At 56.4% G+C, this 21,879-nt stretch overlaps 1 protein-coding gene across 2 annotated transcripts; it reads left to right on the top strand.

Annotated features, from left to right (window-relative positions):
• The first annotated feature begins 6,616 nt into the window (after positions 1-6,616).
• N4BP3 (NEDD4 binding protein 3) lies at positions 6,617-15,493 on the top strand. Of its 2 annotated transcripts, XM_050794190.1 has the most exons (5): positions 6,617-6,864; positions 12,652-13,002; positions 13,263-13,784; positions 14,187-14,441; positions 14,563-15,493. In XM_050794190.1, exons 2-5 carry the CDS (start codon positions 12,682-12,684, stop codon positions 15,088-15,090), a joined length of 1,626 nt encoding a protein of 541 aa, XP_050650147.1. In that variant the 5' UTR covers positions 6,617-6,864; positions 12,652-12,681; the 3' UTR covers positions 15,091-15,493. The 2 variants fall into 2 exon arrangements, with proteins under 2 accessions (XP_050650147.1, XP_050650148.1); XM_050794191.1 differs by lacking the exon at positions 6,617-6,864 and having other exon boundaries at positions 11,503-13,002.
• The last annotated feature ends 6,386 nt before the right edge of the window (positions 15,494-21,879 follow it).

Below are 21,879 nucleotides of genomic sequence, written 5' to 3'. Positions count from 1 at the left end.
CCCCACTGGCTCCACCCCACAGCCACGATACCCCTCTGTGACACAGCTTTAAAACAATCTTGGGCTGGATGTGGCAACTCACAGCTGTAATCCCAGCACTTTTGAAAGCTGAGGCAGGAGGATTGCTTGAGCCCGGGAGTTTGAGACCTGTTTGGGCAATATAGACCTTGCCTCTATTTTTCACAAAAAATTTTTTTTTTTCTTTTTTGAGGTGGTGTTTTGCTCTTGTCACCCAGGCTGGAGTGCAATGGTGCGATCTCGGCTCACTGCAACTTCCACCTCCCAGGCTCAAGCCATTCTCCTGCCTCAGCCTCCTGAGTAGCTGGGATTATAGGCATGCACCACCACACTTGGTTAATTTTGTATTTTTAGTAGAGATGGGGTTTCACCATGTTGGCCAGGCTGGTCTCGAACCCCTGACCTCAAGTGATTTACCTGCCTCGACCTCCCGAAGTGCTGGGATTATAGGCATGATCCACCACACCCAGCCTAAAAAGCAATTTTAAAAATAAATAAAAAATTTTAAAAGACCAGTCTTGGAGGACTGGCAGAGCTAGGGCCGGCACCAGGAGTTATCTGTTAGCCTGCACTTTGCAAGGTCTGAAACCCTTAGCTGCTGCCTCTCCAGGAACACCCAGCTCTCCTCCTTCAGGCTGGGGCCTGGCCCAGCTCCAGCGGAGAGAGGACAAGGGAGGGCAAGGAGTGAAGGGCGGCCAGGGGACATACAGCTGTCAGGTCCCTGGACATGCCCAGGGGATGCTGCCTGCTTTACAAATGAAGAATCCAAGGCTCGGGAAGGTCACCAGGAAGTCACGGACAGGACTGGGATTCAGAGCCAGGGCTGCCTTGCTTCAGCTCCTCCTCCTGGTTAGAAAACAGTCCTGAATTGTCTTTTTGCAGATGGTGGCTTGGAGCTGGGCATGGCCAACAACTGTCAGGCACTGGAAGAGGAACTGGGGGAGTCTGGACATGCACTGGCCACCAGTCCCCCACACTCAGGGCTCACTGTCTCTTGAGGGTGACAGAGGATGATGCACTGTGACAAGCGCCATCACAGCAAAGAAACAGAAAAAGCCCAGAGCAGCAAGAGGATGGGGTGATTAATTTTGCCTTGAGGGTAGAAGGAGGGGCCTTGAGGACAGTGGGCGCTCTTAATGGACTATCCCAACAACCAGTCACGTAGGGATGAGGACACAGAGGCAGCCCCCAGAGCAGAGGTGCACGGAAGCGGTAGCAGTGGCTTGGCCCGAAGACTAAAGGAGTTGCAGAGCCAGTCTTGAAGCTGGGACTACGCCTCTCCAGTGGAGGAGTGTGGGGACAGAATGCATAGGCTACAAGGTTCCCTCGGGGGCAGAGTAGGGGGTGGCTGGGCAGCAGGAAGCCAAGGCAGGTTGTTGCAACAGTTAAGAAGAAAGGTGATGAGGCCAGAGGTGGTGGCCAGAGAGATGAGGAAACTCCTCCTCACCAGGATGGCTGCAGGATGATCCAGTCCTGGCCACTCACAGACAGCGTGGATGCAGGAAGACAGACCACAGAAACACAACAGCGAAGGTGCATGCCGGTGCGGGCAGGACTCAGCCTTCCAGCACTTCAAGACAGGCCCATGATAAGCATTCTGTCCTTCTGACAAACCTTCCCCATAAGGAAAAGGGAGAAGGACCAACTCACCTTCACAGATGCTGCCACTTGCCGGGCACTGTGCAGGGTGCTTTAGAGCACCAAACCCAAAGTGCTGGTTCACTCAATCCTCCCCTTTTAGAGATGAGGAAACTAAGGCTCAGAGAGAGAAATTAAATTGTCCCAGGTCAGCCAATTCAGGAAGTGGGTGCATCCAGGGAAGTTGGTTTCGCTTCCCCTGGCCTGGTGCCCTAAGTGCCCCACCCCTTGGCATCTGAGCAGTGTGGCTCCCATGCCAACTCTACAGGAATGTCATGTCTGGGGGCAAGTGGACCCTTGCAGGGGCATCTGCTGTGCAGGCCCAGGACGGTAAACAAAGTTCACTGAATACAAGTTCCCCCCATCCCAGCAGGAGTCCAGCTTGGCCTCTGCCATGCTGTCCAGGGAAATGCTGGAGGGAAAAAAAGAGGCCTGGCCTCCTGTTGGCTTCTACCTCCTCACCTCTGCCCAGCCCACTTTCTTCTCCCAAAGGCCTCAGCAAGGCCAATGGGAGGCCAAGGTCAAGGGGATGGGGTGAGAACAAGAGGCAGCCCGCATGGACAGGAGTGCAGTGTAGCAGTTGAGCAACTTCTTTTATATTTTTATTTTTTTGGAGACGGAGTCTCGCTCTGTCACCCAGGCTGCTGGAGTGCAGTGGTGCAATCTTGGCTCACTGCAACCTCCACCTCCGAGGTTCAAGTGATTCTCCTGCCTCAGCCTCCTGACTAGCTGGGACTATAGGCGTGTGCCATCACACCTGCCTAATTTTTGTATTTTTAGTAGAGACGGGTTTTTACCACGCTGGCTAGACTGGTCTCGAACTCTTGATCTCAGGTGATCCACCTGCCTTGGCCTCCCAAAGTGCTGGGATTACAAGCATGATCCACCGTGCCCTGCTTTCTTTTTTTTTTTTTTTTTTTTTTTTTTTTTTTTTTTTTGAGGCTGAGTCTCACTCTGTCACCTAGGCTGGAGTGCAGTGGCGCGATCTCCACTCACTGCAAGCTCCGCCTCCCGGGTTCATGCCATTCTCCTGCCTCAGCCTCCCGAGTAGCTGGAACTACAGGCGCCCGCCATCACGCTCTGCTAATTTTTTGTATTTTTAGTAGAGATGGGGTTTCACCGTGTTAGCCAGGATGGTCTCAATCTCCTGACCTTGTGATCCGCCTGCCTCGGCCTCCCAAAGTGCTGGGATCACAAGCGTGAGCCACCACACTCGGCCTTTTTTTTTTTTTTTTTTTTTTTTAGACAGGGTCTCATTCTGTCACCTAGGGTGGAGTGCAGCGTTCGATCATAGCTCACTGCAGCCTCGAATTACTAGGCTCAAGGGATCCTTTTGCCTCAGCCTCTCGAGTAGCTGGGACTACAGGTACCACTGGCTTGGCTAATTTTTTATTTTTTTGTAGAGACGGGGTCCTCCTATGTCGCCCAGGGAACTCCTGGGCCGAAGAAATCCTCTTGCCTCGGCCTCCCAAAGTGTTGGCATTACAGGCGTGAGCCACTGCACCCAACTCAGAATCTGAGTTTTCATCAGAACTTATCCGTGACCCCTCTGTCTTTTCCTCATGCCACTTCTAGCAAGTGGATTCTTACAAGAACCTTCGTTCAAACCCTCTCTAAAACATCTCTCTCTCTGTCTGTCCCACTCAGTTGACAGAATGAACACCTTCCCGGCAGCTTCCAGCTTCCAGGCCCTCCTTGGCCCGTTTCTTTCCCTAGAGACCCAGGGGACCCAACCTCCCTGCCTGCCTGTGCCACCTCACAGGCCCCATGTCCAGCTGCGTGCACAAGCTCCTCTCTCTCAACACTTCGGAGGCTCCCAGCACCCACTTCAAGAGGCTTCTCTGGGTCTGCTCTCGGGTGCCACCTTCGTCCTTTCCCGCCACTAACCTTTCCCACCCAGGGCTTGGACCTCACTAGCGAGCTGAATGTGCCCTGCCTTCTCTAGCACTGCTATATGCTCTGCTGGAGACACTCCTCAGTGGAAATGCTTCCAGGACCATCTCAAAAGCCATTGCTCCAGTGAGGCCTTTCCTCCGGTCCCCCAAACAGCCAACTAGGTTCTTGCTCTGAAACTTCATCTGTCCCAATAAGTAACCCTACCAAGGACTGAGACCCAGAGCAGCTATTAATGAGTTTTCTTAGACAAGTTCTCTGAAGTCTGGCACTTCTTTAGAAATTCTGGCTGGGCGCATGCCTGTAATCCCAGCACTTTGGGAGGCAGAGGCAGGTGGATCACCTAAGGTCGGGAGTTCAAGACCAGCCTGACCAACCCCGTCTCTACTAAAAATACAAAATTAGCCGGGCGTGGTGGCACATGCCTGTAATCCCAGCTACTCGGGAGGCTGAGGCAAGAATCGCTTGAACCTGGGAGGTGGAGGTTGCGGTGAGCTGAGATCATGCCATTGCACTTCAGCCTGGGCAACAAGGGTGAAACTCCATCTCAAAAAAAAAAATTTGCTGGGCGCAGTGGCTCACGCCTGTAATCCTAGCACTTTGGGAGGCCAAGTGGGGAGGATCACGAGGTCAGGAGATCGAGATCATCCTGGCTAACACGGTGAAACCCCATTTCCACTAAAAATACAAAAAATTAGCCAAGTGTGGTGGTGGGCGCCTGTAGTCCCAGCTACTCGGGAGGCTAAGGCAGGAGAATGGCGTGAATCCAGGAGGCGGAGCTTGCAGCGAGCGGAGATCACGCCACTGCACTCCAACCTGGGTGACAGAGCAAGGCTCTGTCTCAAAAAAAGAAAAGAAAAGAAAAAATTCTTCTGGTCAGGCATGGTGGCTCAGGCCTGTAATCCCAGCACACTGGGAGGCCGAGGCAGGGAAATCATGACCTCAAGTGATTTGCCCACCTTGTCCTCCCAGTGTACTAGGATTACAGGCGTGAACCACCAAAGTGCCCCGCCAGAAGTTCTTCCTAGAGGTTCTATGTTGTCCAAACAAGAATTGGAGCCGGGTACTGTGGCTCATGCCTGTAATCCCAGCACTTTGGGAGGCCGAGGCAGGCAGATCACGAGGTCAGGAGATCGAGACCATCCTGGCCAACATGGTGAAACCCTAGCTCTACTAAAAATACAAAAATTAGCTGGAAGTGGTGGTGTACGCCTGTAATCCTAGCTACTCGGGAGGCTGAGGCAGGAGAATCACTTGAACCAGGGAGTCAGAGGTTGCAGTGAGCCAGGATTGCGCCACTGCACTCCAGCCTGGTGACAGAGAGAAACTCTGTCTCAAAAACAAAAAAACAAAAAAACAAACAAAAAAAAGAATGGGTAAGGACACCACAGAACACAAGGGGTTGCAAATTTGTGCCGTGGGCCAAATTTGTTCCACAAGTGACAAGTTTTTTTTTAAATTGAGGTGTGCATACCATAAAATTAGCCATTTTAAAGCAAACAAGTCAATGACATTTGTATATTCATAATGTTGTGCAACCACCACCTCTATCAAGCTCCAAAACATTTTCCTCATCCCAGAAGGAAACCCTATGCTCCTTAGGCAATCACTCTGCCTTTCTCTCTCCCCACAGCCTCTGGTTTCTGTTTGTATGGATTTACTTACTTATTATAAATGGCATCATTAACACATATGGGCTTTGTGTCTGGTTTCTTTCACTTGCCATGTTTTGGAGGTTCATCCATGTTGTAACAGGTATCATCAGCATATCAGTATTTCATTCCTCTTTTTCTTTTCTTCTTTTTTTTTTTTTTTTTTTTGAGACAGAGTCTTACTCCATCAACCAGGCTGGAGTGTAGTGGCGCAATCACCATTCATTGCAACTCTGCCTCCTGGGTTTAAGCAATTCTCCTGCCTCAGCCTCCCGAGTAGCTGGGATTACAGGCTTGCTCCACCATGCCTGGCTAATATTTGGTGTTTTCAGTTGAGACGGAATTTCAACATGTTGGCCAGGCTGGTCTCAAACTCCTGACCTCAAGTGAGCCGCCTGCCTTGGACTCCCAAAATGCTAGGATTACAGGGGTGAACCACCACATCACATTGGGCCTTTTTTTTTTTTTTTTTTTAAGATAGAGATGGGGTTTTGCGAGTTGCCCAGGCTGTTCCTGAACTCCTGGTCTCCAAAAGTGCTGGGAGATTTCAGACATGAGTCATCACGTGGCCTCATTTCTTTTTTATAGCTGAATAATAGTCCACTGAATGACTCTACCATAGTTTGCTTACACTCTCATCAATCGTTAGTTTGGGCCGTTTCCACCTTTTGGCTCTTTGACTATTGTGACTAGTACTTCTAAGACCATTACTTGTTTGAGGAATATAATTGCTGGGTCATATGGTAACTCTATGCTTAACTTTTGAATTAGAAACGGTGCTTTGATTTCTCGAATATGAATTCTTTACGTATCTGTGTCTGTTTTCATGTCTTCCTACTGTCTTACAGTAGGAAGCTCACGACTCATTTGCGTAATTTTTCTGGCCCCTGAAGGCACCTGATTTTGCTGCCCCTAGAACACTTTGGAGGCAAAAAGAAAATAACTTTGTGCCCAATTCAGCCAGAGTCGTGGGGTAAAATCTTTTCACTTCTCAAAGCACTACCGTGGTTCAGCTACTGTGGTTCAGCCCCAAAGCGGGGAAATCGTATTTTCCGGAGAGGAGGCGGCTACAATTAGGGAGGTGAGGGACCTCACGCGCGTCTCCCTTGGAGGAGGCGGGCGAGGCGAACGGCGGGGGAGGAGGAGCCGGCTGGCTGTGCGCTCTCTGGGGCGTGGGCCGCGCTTGGGGCTGCCCACCCCTCGTGTCCGAGCTGGGGCGCTCAGGGAGGCAGCGACGCGAGGTGCAGCCGGCCCAGGTTCCCCTGGCCACCGCCATGCGGCGCCTTGGCGGGTCCGGGCCGGGGGCGCGGTCGGGGCCGGGCGGGGCCCAGGTTGGCTCGCGGGTAGGCGGCCCCGCCCCCCACATCCGGGGGCCGGGGCCGGGCTGTGGGCTCGCCGCGCGCCGGTGAGTCAGGCCGGGTTTTCCCTCCGCCTTTGGGGCAGGCGATCGAGCGCCGCGGAGCGCGTCCGTCCCTCGCCAATCCGGCTCCGGCGCCGGCGCCCGCCCGCCCGCGTTTTCCCGGCGCCTGCCGCTCCGCGGCTCCGATCCGGCTCGCAGTCCCGGCCCGAGCCGGCGCCTTGCAGGAGGGTTCAAATCCGCGCGGGGGAGCTGCGACGCGCCAGGGCTGCAGAGCCGCGGGCCGGCGAGCGCGTCGCCAGCATGGTAAGTGGGGCGCGCGAGGGGCTGGGGACCCGGGCTGGACTCGGGGGGTGGAGAGGGGTTGGGGCGGGTCGCCAAGGTACGGTTTTCCGGCGTCCTTAGCAAAGCTGCTGCCCCGCTGGCCGAGGCTCCCGTCTGAGAGATGGGCGGGGGTGGCAAGGTGCGGCGTGCGCCCAGGTGTCCCCTGCTCCCCGTCACCGAGGCGCCGGATCGGGGACCGACCCTGAGGCTCCGCTGGAGGGCCAGGCGGTAGGCTACCTTGCTGTTTCCAACCCCTGCAAACGCGCTTTCCTGGGAGCAGCGCGCAGGACCCCTGCGCCACGGCTGGGTGGGGCAGGCGTCCTTGGCGCCGGAGTCTGACCTCGGCCTCCGCCCCCCTGCCCAGCCGCTCCCGGCAGGCCCCAGGGAGGGGCCAGGAGGAGACGCGCCTCCCACCCCGCCCCCCAGGTAGCTCGGGGACCTCACGCAGCTCTGGGGAGCCCTCGCCTTCACCCCTGCTTTCCTGAGACAAATTCCATGGGGATGCCAACCTCGTTTGCCCCTCTGACTTCCTCATGAGATCTCTCGCCTCCTCCCACATCTCCTATAAAGGAGGTATTCCCGGTCCACCGGGCTGCAGCTGCAGGTCTGCGGGTAGGGGACATTCCTAGGTCTTGACCGCCAGAGCACCCGATCCAGTCCCGGCCACAGCCTTTGGCTAAAGTGAGGGCTGGCCTGGGGCCGAGCCGAAATCAGGGCCCTGGCTGTATCCAGAAAGAGAACTGAGATCCGTTGTCTCCTACCGGGCCGCCCCCTGACCCCAGCTACATAGGAACAGATTGGGCCTGGCTATCCTCGGGAGGGAGCGACGCAGGAGGCCATCCTGGGCGCGGTGATCAGCCTCCTCCCAGGGCCCTCCCAGGCAGGGCTTCTCTACCGGCTGGCAGCGTGTGGGTGTGCATGTGCGAGACTGTCAATGAATGCGGCCAGCCTGCTTCTGCCACCGCCTCTAGAGCTAGAGCTAGCACAGGGACTCGGAGTCCCCATGGGGCAGGTTTCCTCTATTTCTTCCTGACCTGGGGGGCAGCAGGAGGGATTCGATTCCAGGCCGGGTGGACCGCAATCTAGAGCAGCCTGGTTGCAGGTGTCCTTGGAAGAAACAGGCGTGAAGGCCCGGGCAGACATACATGCGATACATACAGAGCAGTGTGTGCCCATGGAGGAGAACCTGTGACCCCTGGTTTAGGACAACCTACTAAGGTAGAGAGGACCTTGCCCAGGAAGTTGAGACTGCTTCTCACTGTGGGATCTTGGACAACTCACCTCGCCTTCCTAGGCCTTAGTTTCCCGATCTGTAAAATGGATTGAGGGTAATTACTGTCCTGTTTGCCCTCACGAGGCTATTGTGGAGATGAAATGAGAATGAAATAGAAGGACTGATAAAAAATTGTAGAGTGTGGTACAGCCGTGAAGGACTATATAGTGATACTAAGCACTGCTTCTGCAGGCTTTAGCCCCTGGTCTCTGCCTCAAGTGTCTGTCACAGAGGGGATGGGGTGGGCCAGCCTCTCCAAACCCCTCTCTGGGCCCCCCTTGCCTACTACCCCCTCTTTTGGAGCTGGGACATTCCAGTCCCATTCTTAGGGGCAGCTGCAGACACGCCCCTTAGCAGAGCTGATCCCCCAGCAGGTGGTGGGACCTTTCCCTTGGGCCAGGGCTCAGGAGGGGCTGACTGTAGCCAGGGCAGGCAGCACTCCTACCCGTGTGGGGACTGGAATGTCCCACCCCAGAGGCGATGCAAGGTGGGGTCAGAGAGGACTTCTAATCCTGGGAGCCTGTGTGCTTTCTCCCCTGCGGCTGAACATGACCTTAGGCGCGTTACTTCACTTTCTGAACCTTAGTTTCCTCTTGTGAAGTGGGGGATGACAGAACTCATCTCCTGTGTGTCTCATGAGGATGTGATAGTGCCCCTTGGCGTGACCCAAAAAGGCACCAACAGGCTCTGGGATGCCCCCCTCAAAGAAAGTGCGTCCTCTCCTTTGCTTCCTGGCCAGGGCAGCTGTGTCTTCCATCTCCACCAAGGATTGGTCTGAAAGACAGGAATCTCTCTGAACACAGAGATTCCAGTGCTGCCCGCTAATCTTGGGGACTGGAGAGGGGTGAGGGGACTGGTGGCAGCGAGCAGGAGTAAAGAGGCCTTACTGGGGCCAGCCAGGACCTGTGGAGAATGAGGCTTGAGCGTCCCGGCCGAAATCTAGCCAGCTGGGTGGTTGGGGTTTGCAGCTTCCAGGGCAGGGAAGCCCAGGCACTTGACTTGTCCCCCTACCCTTCTCTCCACGACCCATGCAGAGGCCCCGGCTTTTTGCTCTGATGTTCCAGTAAGGCTGCAAGGCACTTGCTGTCGTCCCTCCCTCCTCCCCCACCAAATCCCCTCCAGCCTGCACAGCTGCCCTGCCCTGAGCAGGCAATCCCTGGGCTTCCAAGCAACAGGAAGGAAGGAATGTGTGTGTTGGGGGAGGGGGTGGAGGTGGGATGGACCCCTTTAGGAAGAGACTGTGCTCACTCTGTGACACAGGCAGGGAGGAGCGTCCTGAAAGCTGGGGGCCTCAGCCCTGCTGGGGGAGCCGATAATACAGTCAGAGAAGTCAGCCAGGAGGGGCACAGCGGGAATGGTGGGGCCCTGAGAAGAGGCAAAGGGAAGGGGCTGTCTGCTGCTCCTTCACTAGCCCAGGGGCTGGGAAGGACACTGTGTCACCACGCCGCTGGGCTGCTCCTGCTTTGTCAGTGTGTCCTGGAAGGTGCTCAGTGCTGTGGGTGACCTTGTGCACAGCTGTATGATTGTGTTTGCTGCTGGACGTGACTGTCTGCACCGTGTCCTCTAACATGGGCTCTCTGTGCTGCTGGGTGGGGCTGACATGTGGCACACTGCGGCGTGTGTGGCTGTATGCACTGTTGCGGCCCATGGCTACCTCTAGCTCAAGGACTCTCCCTGGACCTGAGATGTCTGGTGGGGAACCTTGGGGGTCTGTTATCTCTCCCCGAGACAGGAAATGAGCATCTGCCCACGGGAAGCTGAGGTGGTGTGCATTTGGGGTGCAGGTGGACGTATGTGACACTGCTGCCAATGTCGCCGCCCCCAGGGCCACACGGGGCTTACAGTTCACGAGCCCTTTCCCCTGCATCTCTTGACTGGGAGTAATCCTTTGAGGAAGGCTGGGCAGGCAGGGTCTTTCCCACTTCATTGTTTTTTTTTCTTTTTTTAAAATAAATAGAGATGGGGTCTCGCTATGTTGTTAAGGCTGGTTTCAAACTCCTGGGCTCAAGTGATCCTCCTGCTTCAGCCTCCCAAAGTGCTGGGATTACAGGTGTGAGCCACCGTGCCCGGCCCTTTCCCCCTTCAGAGATGCGGAAACTGAGGCATGGCAAAAGGCGGAGCATTTGTGTCTGGAGTCCCCTGGAGAGAGTGAGGGCAGGCTGGAGAGCAGGTCTCTGCTGTCCCCTCCCCAAGAAGCAGCAACAGGAGTTGAGTGTGCTCGTGGACAAACCACGTCTCTGGCTGGGTGGGCTTGTCGTGGCAAGGAGGTATCAGACGAGGAGGCAGGATGCTTCCATTCCAATGCTTTTGGCTGTAGGTAGTGACATCCTAAGTCCCCACTAGACATTGGGCAGCTCTGACCAGCTGTGACCTTGGGCAAATTACTTTACCTTTCTGAGCCCCACTGACCTTACCTTTAAGAAGGGTCAGGGCCGGGCGCGGTGGCTCAAGCCTGTAATCCCAGCACTCTGGGAGGCCGAGACGGGCAGATCATGAGGTCAGGAGATCGAGACCATCCCGGCTAACACGGTGAAACCCCGTCTCTACTAAAAAGTACAAAAAACTAGCCGGGCGAGGTGGCGGGCGCCTGTAGTCCCAGCTACTCGGGAGGCTGAGGCAGGAGAATGGCGTAAACCCAGGAGGCAGAGCTTGCAGTGAGCTGAGATCCGGCCACTGCACTCCAGCCTGGGCGACAGAGCGAGACTCCGTCTCAAAAAAAAAAAAAAAAAAAAAGAAGGGTCAGTAGCTGGGCAGTGTCACACACCTGTGGTTCTAGCTACTCAGGAGGCTGAAGTGGGAAGATGGCTTGAGCCTAGGGGTTCGAGGCTGCAGTGAGCTATGGTTGCACTACTGTAGTCCAGCCTGAGTGACAGAGTGAAGAGCAAAACCCTGTTTCCAAAAAAAAAAAAAAGACTCAGCAGGACCCCTATGCGGGGCTGAATCACTGTACGAACCCAGCCCCTATGATTCCTTACCTGGATGCATCCCCTATGTGGCCTGCAATGTGTGTTCTCAGGGGCTGGGCTGGGTGGGGTATGCAAACCCAGATTCGCCCCATCCTGGGTCTGGGGGTTGGTGGGGGGAGAGCTGAGGTCATTTTTGCACAGAGTGAGGTGAGACTGTGGGGTTGGGGCAGGTCCCCCTCCCGAAGACCTTTGTCTTCCACAAACACAAAACCTGGAAATGGCTGAGGAAGATGGAACCTCCTAACGACCATTGTTTGGGGCAGGAGTGGGTGCCCGGAAGCATGGGTGGCAGTAGGGGACTCACAGCTGCAGCCTGCCTGCTGGACTTCTGTTCGAGAATGGGAGCAGCTGCTCAGGTGGGAGGCAGAGAAGGTGGCGTTTGTTCACTCGGCCAGACCTTTCTGCACGCCCGCTCCATGCTGGGCAGTGGGCTGTTCACAGGATCCCCAGGGGGCTAGGTACCAGCCCTGCCTCCAGAGTGTGTGGTCCAGCACAGGTGGAAGCTGGTCTGTCAGCTTAGTCCCTTGGTGATGTTTATGTGCCTGGCTGAGCTCGGCTCCAGCCGGCCTGTTGACCCTGGCTGTGGCCCAGGCCCTGGACTGGGTGCTCTGTCATGCTATCCCACCCCATCCTCCCAGCATCCCAGTGATAAGTGTTATCGTCACCAGGGCGTGTGTGCGGAAGCCCAGGCTCACTGAGTTAGTGGCTTAGCCGGGGTCACACACCGATTGGTTCCGCCAGGGTTAGGATTTGGGACCCACCCTGCCGGGTGGTGGGCTTTGGAATAAGAGCATATGCAGGGGCTGGCGTGAGTCCAGCTGCCCCTTCCCTCCTCCTCCCACCACTGCCCAGACGGGAACACCTGTCCCGGAAACTGTGGCCATTGTTCACGTCATCCTTCCTCCTTTTGGGCCCTTCCTGTTTGTATCCCTCCCACTGTAGCCCCCAACCCTCCCCCACCCCATGCCAGATGTTTCCCTTGGGGAGCTTTGACCCTTTGCAGGAAGAGGGGCTACAGGGAGGTTATCCCTCTCCCATGGGAAGGAGGGTCCCACTGGCCTTGGGTCTCTGTGCCTTCTCCCCACCCCACAGATCCCTCTCCCATGGCAGGAGGGTAAGCAAGGTCAGGTTCAGCCAGGCTGAGTTTGTCTTCCTTAGCCCTGTGCGGGCCCAGTGCTGGGAGGAGGGTTCCTGTCCTGCTGCTTCAGGGCCTATCCCTCCGTATTTCTGAATCCCACACAGGCCCCTAGGTGGAGCTGGCCCTTCCGAGCATGGCTGGGGCGCCATTGTTCTTCCTTAGACTCAGTCCAGCAAGTGACAGATGGGCAGGTGGCTTTGGGGCTTGTACTTCCTTCTCTTGCCAGTCAAGGGATCCTGTCCCGGGGTTCTCCCTTGGACCCACATCTGCCTTGGACCTGGGCCTGGGCCAGGTTGTGGGGAGCTACAGGGAGCAAGTGCCTTGTTTTCAGGCCCCAGGGAAGTTGGGTAGCCAGTGCCCACCTGCCCCTAATGGAGCTTTCCAATCCCCAGAAGCAGCTGCCTGTGCCCTGTTGAAAATTCATGGCCACAGCCCCAGGCCCTGCTGGCATTGCCATGGGCAGCGTGGGCAGCCTGTTGGAACGGCACGACTTGTCCCCTGAAGAGCTGCGGGCGGCCCTTGCCGGGTCTCAGGGCTCCCGCCAGCCTGACGGGCTCCTCCGGAAGGGCTTGGGCCATCGTGAGCTCTTCAGCTACTTGCACTTCCCCAAGAAGGACGGCAAGAGCACCAAGCGGGCCCCTCGCAACGAGCCTGCGGACTATGCCACTCTCTACTACCGGGAACATCCTCGCGCGGGTGACTTCAGCAAGACCTCGCTGCCGGAGCGGGGCCGCTTCGACAAGGTGCACCTCTGCCCATGCCCCTTACAAGGTGTGGGGAGGGTGGGGTCTCCTTGGAGACCCTGATGTTGGGATGGGGTGGGGATGGGGCATGCTGAGATACGAAAATCGTGCCATGGGCTGGCCTGAGACTTGTTCACTGCCTCCTGGTGGCACGTGCCCTGCGGTCTCAAAGAGGATCCTTCAGGGGCTGTGGGAGCATCAGGAGGTAGAGCAGGCAGCTGCCCAGGTCTCACACCTGCCCTCTCCACCCTTTCTGGCAGTGCCGCATTCGCCCCTCGGTGTTCAAGCCTACGGCGGGCAACGGGAAAGGCTTCCTGTCCATGCAGAGCCTGGCAGTCCACAAAGGCCAGAAGCTGTGGCGCAGCAATGGCAGCCTGCACACGCTGGCCTGCCACCCGCCCCTGAGCCCCGGGCCCCAGGCCAGCCAGGCCCGGGCACAGCTGCTGCACGCCCTCAGCCTCGATGAGGGCGGCCCTGAGCCCGAGCCCAGCCTGTCCGACTCCTCCAGTGGGGGTAGTTTTGGTCGCAGTCCTGGTACTGGCCCTGGCCCCTTCAGCTCCTCCCTGGGCCACCTTAACCACCTCGGGGGCTCCCTGGACCGGGCCTCTCGAGGACCCAAGGAGGCTGGGCCACCAGCTGTGCTGAGCTGCCTGCCCGAGCCACCACCGCCCTACGAGTTCTCCTGCTCCTCTGCTGAGGAGATGGGAGCCGTGCTGCCCGAGGCCTGCGAGGAGCTCAAGAGGGGGCTCGGCAATGAGGACGGCTCCAACCCCTTCACGCAGGTGAGGGGGCCCCTGCCCTGGAGTCCTGTTCTGTGCCTCAGCACTGGGGTACAGGCCAGAAAGAGGGGCCATAGCCAGCTCACCCACATGGCCATGGACACAAGAGAGCAAGAAAGAGGGGGCTGGCTCAGCTTCCTTCCCCTCCATCCCAGGTGGTGGGGATGTCATGTCACTGGGGGTCCTTGCCTTGGAGTTGTGTGGGAAGGAAGGAGAGAGGCTCCCTGGGAGGGCCATGTGATGGGGACACCTCACCCTAGAGGGCATCCCGGGTTAAAGCGCATGTGTGGCTGGGTCCTGTGGTGTAGGGGCACAGGATGCGATCAGTGGCTGGAGTATCAGGTGGAGCTCTGGGTCGCGTCTAGGGGGCAGGGCCACGGTGGATGCATCTCTTCCCCTTGACAGGTGCTGGAGGAGCGCCAGCGGCTGTGGCTGGCTGAGCTGAAGCGCCTGTATGTGGAGCGGCTGCACGAGGTGACCCAGAAGGCTGAGCGCAGCGAGCGCAACCTCCAGCTGCAGTTGTTTATGGCTCAGCAGGAGCAGCGGCGCCTGCGCAAGGAGTTGCGCGCTCAGCAGGGCCTGGCTCCAGAGCCTCGGGCCCCCGGCACCCTCTCAGAGGCTGACCCCAGTGCACGACCAGAGGAGGAAGCCCGATGGGAGGTGAGAGATGACACAGGGCTCCGAGAGTCTCCCATCTCCATTGCCGGTCCCTTCCTCTGCCTGCCCCCTCCCAAACCTGCTCCCCACACCCTACTTTGCTTGCGTCCTCCCCATCCCCCAGGTGTGCCAGAAGACAGCAGAGATTAGCCTCTTGAAGCAGCAGCTGCGCGAAGCCCAGGCGGAACTGGCCCAGAAGCTGGCGGAGATCTTCAGTCTGAAGACACAACTTCGGGGCAGCAGGGCACAAGCCCAGGCTCAGGACGCAGAGCTGGTCCGGCTGCGCCAGGCTGTGCGCAGCCTGCAGGAGCAGGCCCCTCGGGAGGAAGCCCCAGGCAGCTGTGAGACTGATGACTGCAAGAGCAGGGGCCTGTTGGGGGAGGCAGGAGGCAGCGAGGCCAGGGATGGTGCTGAGCAGCTGCGGGCTGAGCTGCTGCAGGAGCGACTTCGGGGCCAGGAGCAGGCGCTGCGCTTCGAGCAGGAGCGGCGGACTTGGCAGGAGGAGAAGGAGCACGTACTGCGCTACCAGCGGGAGATCCAGGGGGGCTACATGGACATGTACCGCCGCAACCAGGCACTGGAGCAGGAACTGCGGGCACTGCGGGAGCCCCCCACGCCCTGGAGTCCCCGGCTCGAGTCCTCCAAGATCTGAGGCCAGCAGAGCGAGCTGACAGCAGAAACACTGTCAGAAGGTGCCCTGAGACGGCCGGCTCAGCCTTCCCTTGCACTGATTGGGGTGGAACCTGCAGAGGCCAGGCCAGGGCTGGGGAGGCGCAAGGAGAGGAGGAATCCAGTGGGGCCGTGGGCTGGGTAGGGTGCCTTGGCAGGAGCCAGCACAAGGCCCTCCTGGCAGAGGAGCACCTAGGCAGGGCCCAGCCCTGCTTCCTGGAGTGGATGTGGCCCAGAGAAGGAGGCTGGGGGATCACCAGCCCCAGGGTCCCGAAGGGCAGGTCAAAGGGAGGCTGAAGACCTGGACTGGGGCCTTCCTCCATGGAAGGATGCTGGGGTGGGAACATTAGCCTCCCCCAGAATAAAACCACCGTTTTCTACCAGAGGCTCAGAATATGCTGAGCCTGTCCCTGACCTGAGACCAGAGGATGATGGATGGTCAGGATTGAGGCTGTTGACCTGGGCAGCAGCTCCTCCCATAGCCAGTGGTCAGTGGGAGGGTGTGCCCTGCACCCGTCTTCGTGGCCACGGGGCATGTATGTTGTGAGCAGAGGAATCCTACTCCTTGCCTCAGCCCCACACAGTTCCTTAGCTGCCGTGTGGGCTGGAATTCCTTTCTTTAGCACCAGTGGATTTTTCAGAAGGAACAATATCAGGGAATACCAAGAAAACAAAGGGCAAGTCAACCAGGGCATCTTGAGAACATGAAATGTCTTACTGGTGGGAAGGCTGGGCCCCAGGAGTATCCACAGGCTCAGGCCCTGCCCCTCCCAGAAGCCACCTCCTGTCTTCCTCCCTCCATAGGAGTGGGGGGCCCTAGAAGTGGAGGGGCCAGGAAGAACAGTATCCTTCCCCGCCCCTTGCTCTGCCTCATTCCCTGTTCGTAGGAAGGTGCAGGAGAAGAGGTGGGCAAGCTTATGGGTTTCTTGGTAAAGAACCTTTACCACAGCAAGGAATGGAAGCATTTCCCCATCAGCAGTGGGGCTCTGGGGCAATATTAAGTAGGGGTGAAATGTGACTGATTTGCATTCTGGAAAGCTCTCCAGGAGAAAGCCTTCCCCGCCCCGCCTTGCCTCTCTCCTGCACCAGGCTCTAGGACAGTCAGTCCTCCCAGATCCCTGCTGTCAGCTGAGGCTGGTCCCTAAAACCCACACTTGCCTCTGGCCTCTCACAGGCCTGGCTTGCCCTCTGGGCCTTTGCTCCCCGGCTGGGTGCCTGGCCTGGAACACAGCTTCAGTCTGGCTGTGCGAGTGGCGTCTCTCCCTTCCTTAAAGGAAGCTCAGCTTCCTTACACACTCATCGTTGGACCGGCTGCCGGGCATTGCGTGCTTACTGTGCGCCAGGGGCTGTGCTGGGCCCTTGTGAATGTGGGGCACAGGCTGAATTAGATGAGCTCCTGCCCCAGGGGGGCCTGCACACTGGTCAGCTCACCAGTCCCTTCCCTGACAGGGCAGCTCAGGGAACTTCGGAGAAGTTGTCTGCAGACAGCTACAGATCACTCCCTTTGGCTACCCTGGCCATGCCTGGCAGCCCCTCAGGGCCCACAGGGGGGTCTTGGTTGTGAAGTGGAGTTAGTGCACATGGATGTCGGGGGACGGGTGTGAGGCATGAGCTGGGAGACCCCGCCTTTTCAGGGCAGAGAGTGAGGCGTGTGCACTACCTGCTGTGGCGATGGTGTGTTTATGGCCATGTAAGTGGCAGGTGTGTGTAAAGATGTGCTTGTGGGTGGTGGGTGTGTCCGAGGGGGTGTGTTTGGGAGCCTGGCCTCCAAAAGCCAGCGTCTGGGTTGGAGACAGTGCAGGCCCCTTCTTGGCCCCACCCTCTACCCCATTCCTTCCTGTCAGCCCCAGCTTGTCTTGGCACTGGCCAGGCTGGGGTGGAGCCTGTGTCCCAGACAGATCCCGTAGGCCTATCTGAGACCCTTGCAGGCCCACACCTGAGCTCCTGTCTGCCTGAGGAGGGAAAGGGGGAGTGCCCAGGTCAGGCAGGCCAATCCTCTACACACCCCCTTGGTACCCATTCCCATTTCACAAACTCCTCCAAACCCCAAACGGAAATTTCTGAGACAATGGCTCCTCCAGAGGGCCCCTCAGAGCCAGGTGCTGGCCAGATGCCTTTATCACAGCCTCCATGGCCAGAGGCCCATCAGGCCAGGTGCCCACACACCTGGTGCCAGGGTCCACCTTGGTATTCCAGCTCTGCAGAACAGTTCCCCACCCAGCAATTAGGGAGCTGGGCTGGCCAGTACAGCCAGTGGGAGTGGGTGGGAGGTACCAAAACTTGGCAGGTGTGCCAGAAACCAAAGCCAGGCCCAGATGTAGGGGGAGGGCACAAGAGCTGAACCTGAACCTGGGGCGTCTCGGAGCTGGATCCCCGTCAGCTCATCCAGGCTGGACAAACCAGTTCCTGGGTCTCCCAGCCGGCTGGGTGGCTCTGGGGCCAACCGACCACAGGTGTCACTGATCACAGGTGTCACTGTAGTGGCTACCACCTCGGGGCAGCCCCTCCCTCCTGCTGGTGGGGCCTCAGGTTCCTAGCTGCCCTGGCTTAGCCTTCCCTGCAGCCCCTCCCCAGCAGGCTTGGTCCGGGCAGCCAGCTCTGCAGAAGGTGGCTGCCTTCTGGTGCTGGGCTCCCTGCCTCTGGGGCCTCCAGTCCTTCACTCAGTGTCATCCCTTCCAGCAGCTCCCTGGGCCCCTTGGTCCATCCCTTGAGGCTTCTGACACACTAGTGGCCTCTAGTCACTGATAGTGGTACCTCCTTCTTACCTTGGAGCCCTCTGAGCCCTCATCCTGCAGGCAGAGCCCCTCGGCGCTCTGAGAAACCTTCCCTGAACTCACCACCTCCCCTGCCTGGGCACTCCCTTCTCCCTGCGCCCACAGCCCCCATGCCTCTCTCCGTCAGCGCTTTCCGTGCTGCTGTAATTGTTGGTTTGCCTCGTCTCCTTTGAGCTGTGGGCATTGCCAGGGTAGAGTGGTGTCTTCCCCGCAACTCCAGAAGGCACTGGTGGGATGTGGAGTCAGGAGCAACCAGAGCCCCCCATACTAGAATGGGTTTGAGCTTGGGGTGGGGTGGATGGGGAAGAGACTTACTCCGAATGTTCGTTCAACATCCGTGGGCACCAGGTCTGTGGCAAGCACAGGGACTCCAGGACCAGCTGCCATTCGTTCCAGTGATGTATTCGGGGCCTTCTCAGGTGAGGAAGTCAAGCTGGCCAAGGTCCTCTGTCCCCTGCCCTGATGGGACTTAGCTGTGGGTGGGGGAGGGAGGCCGCTCCAAATAGCGACTGGGGCCAGGCAGGAGGAAAGGAGAGCAGAGGAGGATCCAGAAGTGCTCAGACAGAACTAGGGACAACAGAGGGGCCTCCGTGGTGGCGAGTGGGTCAGCAGAGCATGGAACAGGCAGAGGAAGCCTATCTGGGAGGCTGGGTGCATTTCTCTGAGACTAAGGGGATGTAGGTGTTGGGGTTTCTGCAAAGAGGGCCCAGGCCCTGCAGTGACGGTTCAGATATTGATAACCCATCCCCCTTGGAGGGTCGGGGCTTAGGCATCCATATTGGATTCAGAAAAGAACAAGAACGATGTTTCTTGCAACAAAACAAAAGTGATTATGTCACGAGAGGAGAGGCTGGAGGGCCATAGGAGTTCCCAGCTGGCTCACTCATCCGTCCAGGAGGTGGGGTCTCATGGTTTCATTTTGCTCTGGACCTACTTAGAGTTTTGATAAATGCAGAGTTATATAACGAACCCGACAATGAAGATACAGAATAGTTCTGTCACCCCCCAGCATTCTCCTGTGGCCCTCTAGTCCACCCCCCTGCCCCACCCCATCCCCTGGCAACCACTGATCTGCTTTCACAATAACTGTATGGGTTTTTTTATCTTTCCTTTTTTGTGCGCATTGTTTAATTCCTTTGCTCTAATATGTAATATTAGAACATATTACAAAGTAGCAAGAAAAATATGACACTGGTGTAAAAATAATCTACACCTCACAGAAAGAATGAAGAGCCAGAAATAGATTCTATTCTGTAGAAAATCTTACACAATAAAGGACTTCAAAACAAGGGTAAGGAAGGATTCTTTAACAAGAGGTGCTGGGATAACTGGATAAAAATTTGGGAAAAAAGTCATACCATGCGACACCCTTGCATTTATTTTTATTTTATTTTGAGATAGCGTCTCGCTCTGTCACCAGGCTGGAAGTACAGTGGCGCGATCTCGGCTCACTGCATCCTCTGCCTCCCGGGTTCAAGCAATTCTCCTGCCTCAGCCTCCCAAGTAGCTGGGACTACAGGCGCCCGCCACCACACCCTGCTAATTTTGTGTAATTTTAGTAGAGACGGGGTTTCACCATGTTAGCCAGGATGGTCTGGATCTCCTGACCTTGTGATCTGCCCGCCTCAACTTCCCAAAGTGCTCGGATTATGGGCGTGAGCCACTGCGATTGGCCCACCCTGCATTTATTGAGTTAAATTTTAAAAATCCTATCCTAGGAAATTGGTGTTGGGGCTCAGAAAATGATACCCCAAAGTATGGAGCTGTGGGAGGCTGAATGCTTTGAACTAAAGTCTCTGACCATTGCTCACTCCTCTTCCCTCCCAAAACCCTCCTGAAGCGCAGGGAGGGGCCTTCTCTAAAGTTATCTTTTGTTTCTAAGGGAAGTTCCTGCAGAAGGAATGCCATTGTCTTGAGCCCTTTCCCTAGCATCTCATAAAACATGGATGATTAACTCACAGGAAAGGATACTGAAGGTGATACCATCTCTTCTGAGGACTGAGCCACTTGAGAGGTTTTATCTGCATGACAAGACAGCCTTTGTTTGCCATGCATTTCCTCCCCTCAACCTCCTAGCATCTGTCGCCACCTCCTCCCAGAAACCTCAGGCCCCAGTTTTTGGAGCTCAAATGCTATTTAGACTTCATCAATCTGGCCCTTACTAGAGTCTCACATTTTGTGGGACTCCTGCGCATGTATGTAATACATTTGCATGCCTTTTCTCCTGTTCATCTGTCTACCGTCAGTTTTATTCCAGAGACTCAAATTATTGAAACTTCGGAGAATACAGGGAATGTTTAAAACTTCTACACTGACAAAAAGTTAATTCGATTACTACTGAATTAATGGGAGAATTGATTGCTTTGAAGGAATCCTCCCCATCCCTAACAAAAAACAAAAACACAATCCCTATGGGGAAAGACTGACAAAATCAACTATTTAATACAACTTGGTGCACACTTGAAAATAATATCAAGATGCAAGGATGGCCACATACTGGGGGAGAACCTCAACTTTGCTCACATCCTTCTCAGCTGTGAGGCAGGCCAAGGCTCCCGGAGAGGAAGTGGGGAAGCCTGGGGCATTTGCCAAAGCCTGTGAGGTCAGGTTGGCTGGGAGGCGGCTTGGGCCCCTTGGCCCCAGGCAAGGTTCAATCAACTCTCCACCCCAGTGGCTTCTGTTTGGGCCAGGGCCACCCAGGCTCCTCATGCTTGGGCAGGCATCTCTGGGATGTGCCATCCCAACGCCCCCGCGGGCACACAGTCCTGCTGTGGGCCTTCTCCCCTGCTATATATCATAAGGTTATTAAGCCACAGTTTCCTTATGTATATGTGGAGGACACTGGCTTCTTGATTATCTCTGAGTACCTCCTGTGTGCAAAGCCTGTGGTGTTGGCGATAAGGCAGTGATGAAGACAAAACGTGCGCCCAGTGGAGTTTTTTTGTTGAGACAGGGTCTCACTGTGTTGCCCAGGCTGGAGTGCAGCGGTGCAATCTTGGCTCACCGCAACCTCTGCCTCCCAGGCTCAAGTGATTCACCTGCCTCAGCCTCCCAAGTAGCTGGGATTATAGGCGCCTGCCACTACACCTCAACTTGGCTAATGTTTTTTGTATTTTGAGTAGAGACGGGGTTTCACCATGTTGGCCAGGCTGGTCTTGAACTCATTACCTCAAATGATCCAACTACCTTGGCCTCCCAAAGTACTGGAATTACAGGCATGAGCCACCGTGCCTGGCCCATGTTTGTTTGTTTTTGAGACAGGGTCTCTCACACTCTCTTATCCAGGCTGGAGTGCAGTGGCGCGATCACTGCTCACTGCAGCCTCGACCTCCTAGGCAGCCTCCCATCTCAGCCTCCCAAGTAGCTGGGACTACAGATGTGCGCCACCACACCCGGCTAACTTTTGTGTTATTTGTAGAGACAGGGTCTACCTATGTTGTCCAGACTGGTCTAGAACTCCTAGGCACAAGCATTCCTCCCTCCTCAGCCTCCTAAAGTGTTGGGATTACAGGCGTGAGCCGCCATGCCTGGCCCCAAAGAGGGTGATGGGAGTAGGGGCCAGAAGACAGAATGAATAAACATGCAAAATAACTTCAAGTCAAGTGCTATAAAGAAAACAGGTCGGCTGGGTGCGGTGGCTCACGCCTGTAGTCCCAGCACTTTGGGAGGCCGAAGCGGGCGGATCACGAGGTCAGAAATTCAAGACCAGTCTGGCCAGAATGGTGAAACCCCGTCTCTACTAACAATACAAAAAATTAGCCGGTCATGGTGGTGTGTGCCTGTAGTCCCAGCTACTCAGGAGACTGAGGTAGGAGAATTGCTTGAACCTGGCAGGCGGAGGTTGCAGTGAGCCAAGATTATGCCACTGCACTCCAGCGTGGGTCACAGAGCAAGACTCTGTCTCAAAGAAAGGAAAGGGAAAGGAAAGGAGAAAAGAAAGGAGAAAAGAAAAAAGAAAGAAAAGAAAAGAAGAAAACAAAACAAAACAGGGCAAGGCA

The sequence above is a fragment of the Macaca thibetana genome, chromosome 6, assembly GCF_024542745.1.
Source record: "Macaca thibetana thibetana isolate TM-01 chromosome 6, ASM2454274v1, whole genome shotgun sequence".
NCBI classification, from domain to species: Eukaryota; Metazoa; Chordata; class Mammalia; order Primates; family Cercopithecidae; genus Macaca; species Macaca thibetana.
The sequence above is the reverse complement of the archived record's forward strand: the minus strand, read 5'-3'. Positions and strand labels throughout refer to the sequence as shown.

Coding starts and splice junctions, on each gene's coding strand:
- N4BP3 (XM_050794190.1), top strand. CDS start 12,682: ATGGCCACAGCCCCAGGCCCTGCTGGCATTGCCATGGGCAGCGTGGGC. Junction 13,785..14,186: donor GCTCCAACCCCTTCACGCAG/GTGAGGGGGCCC, acceptor TCCCCTTGACAG/GTGCTGGAGGAGCGCCAGCG. Junction 14,442..14,562: donor AGGAGGAAGCCCGATGGGAG/GTGAGAGATGAC, acceptor CCCATCCCCCAG/GTGTGCCAGAAGACAGCAGA.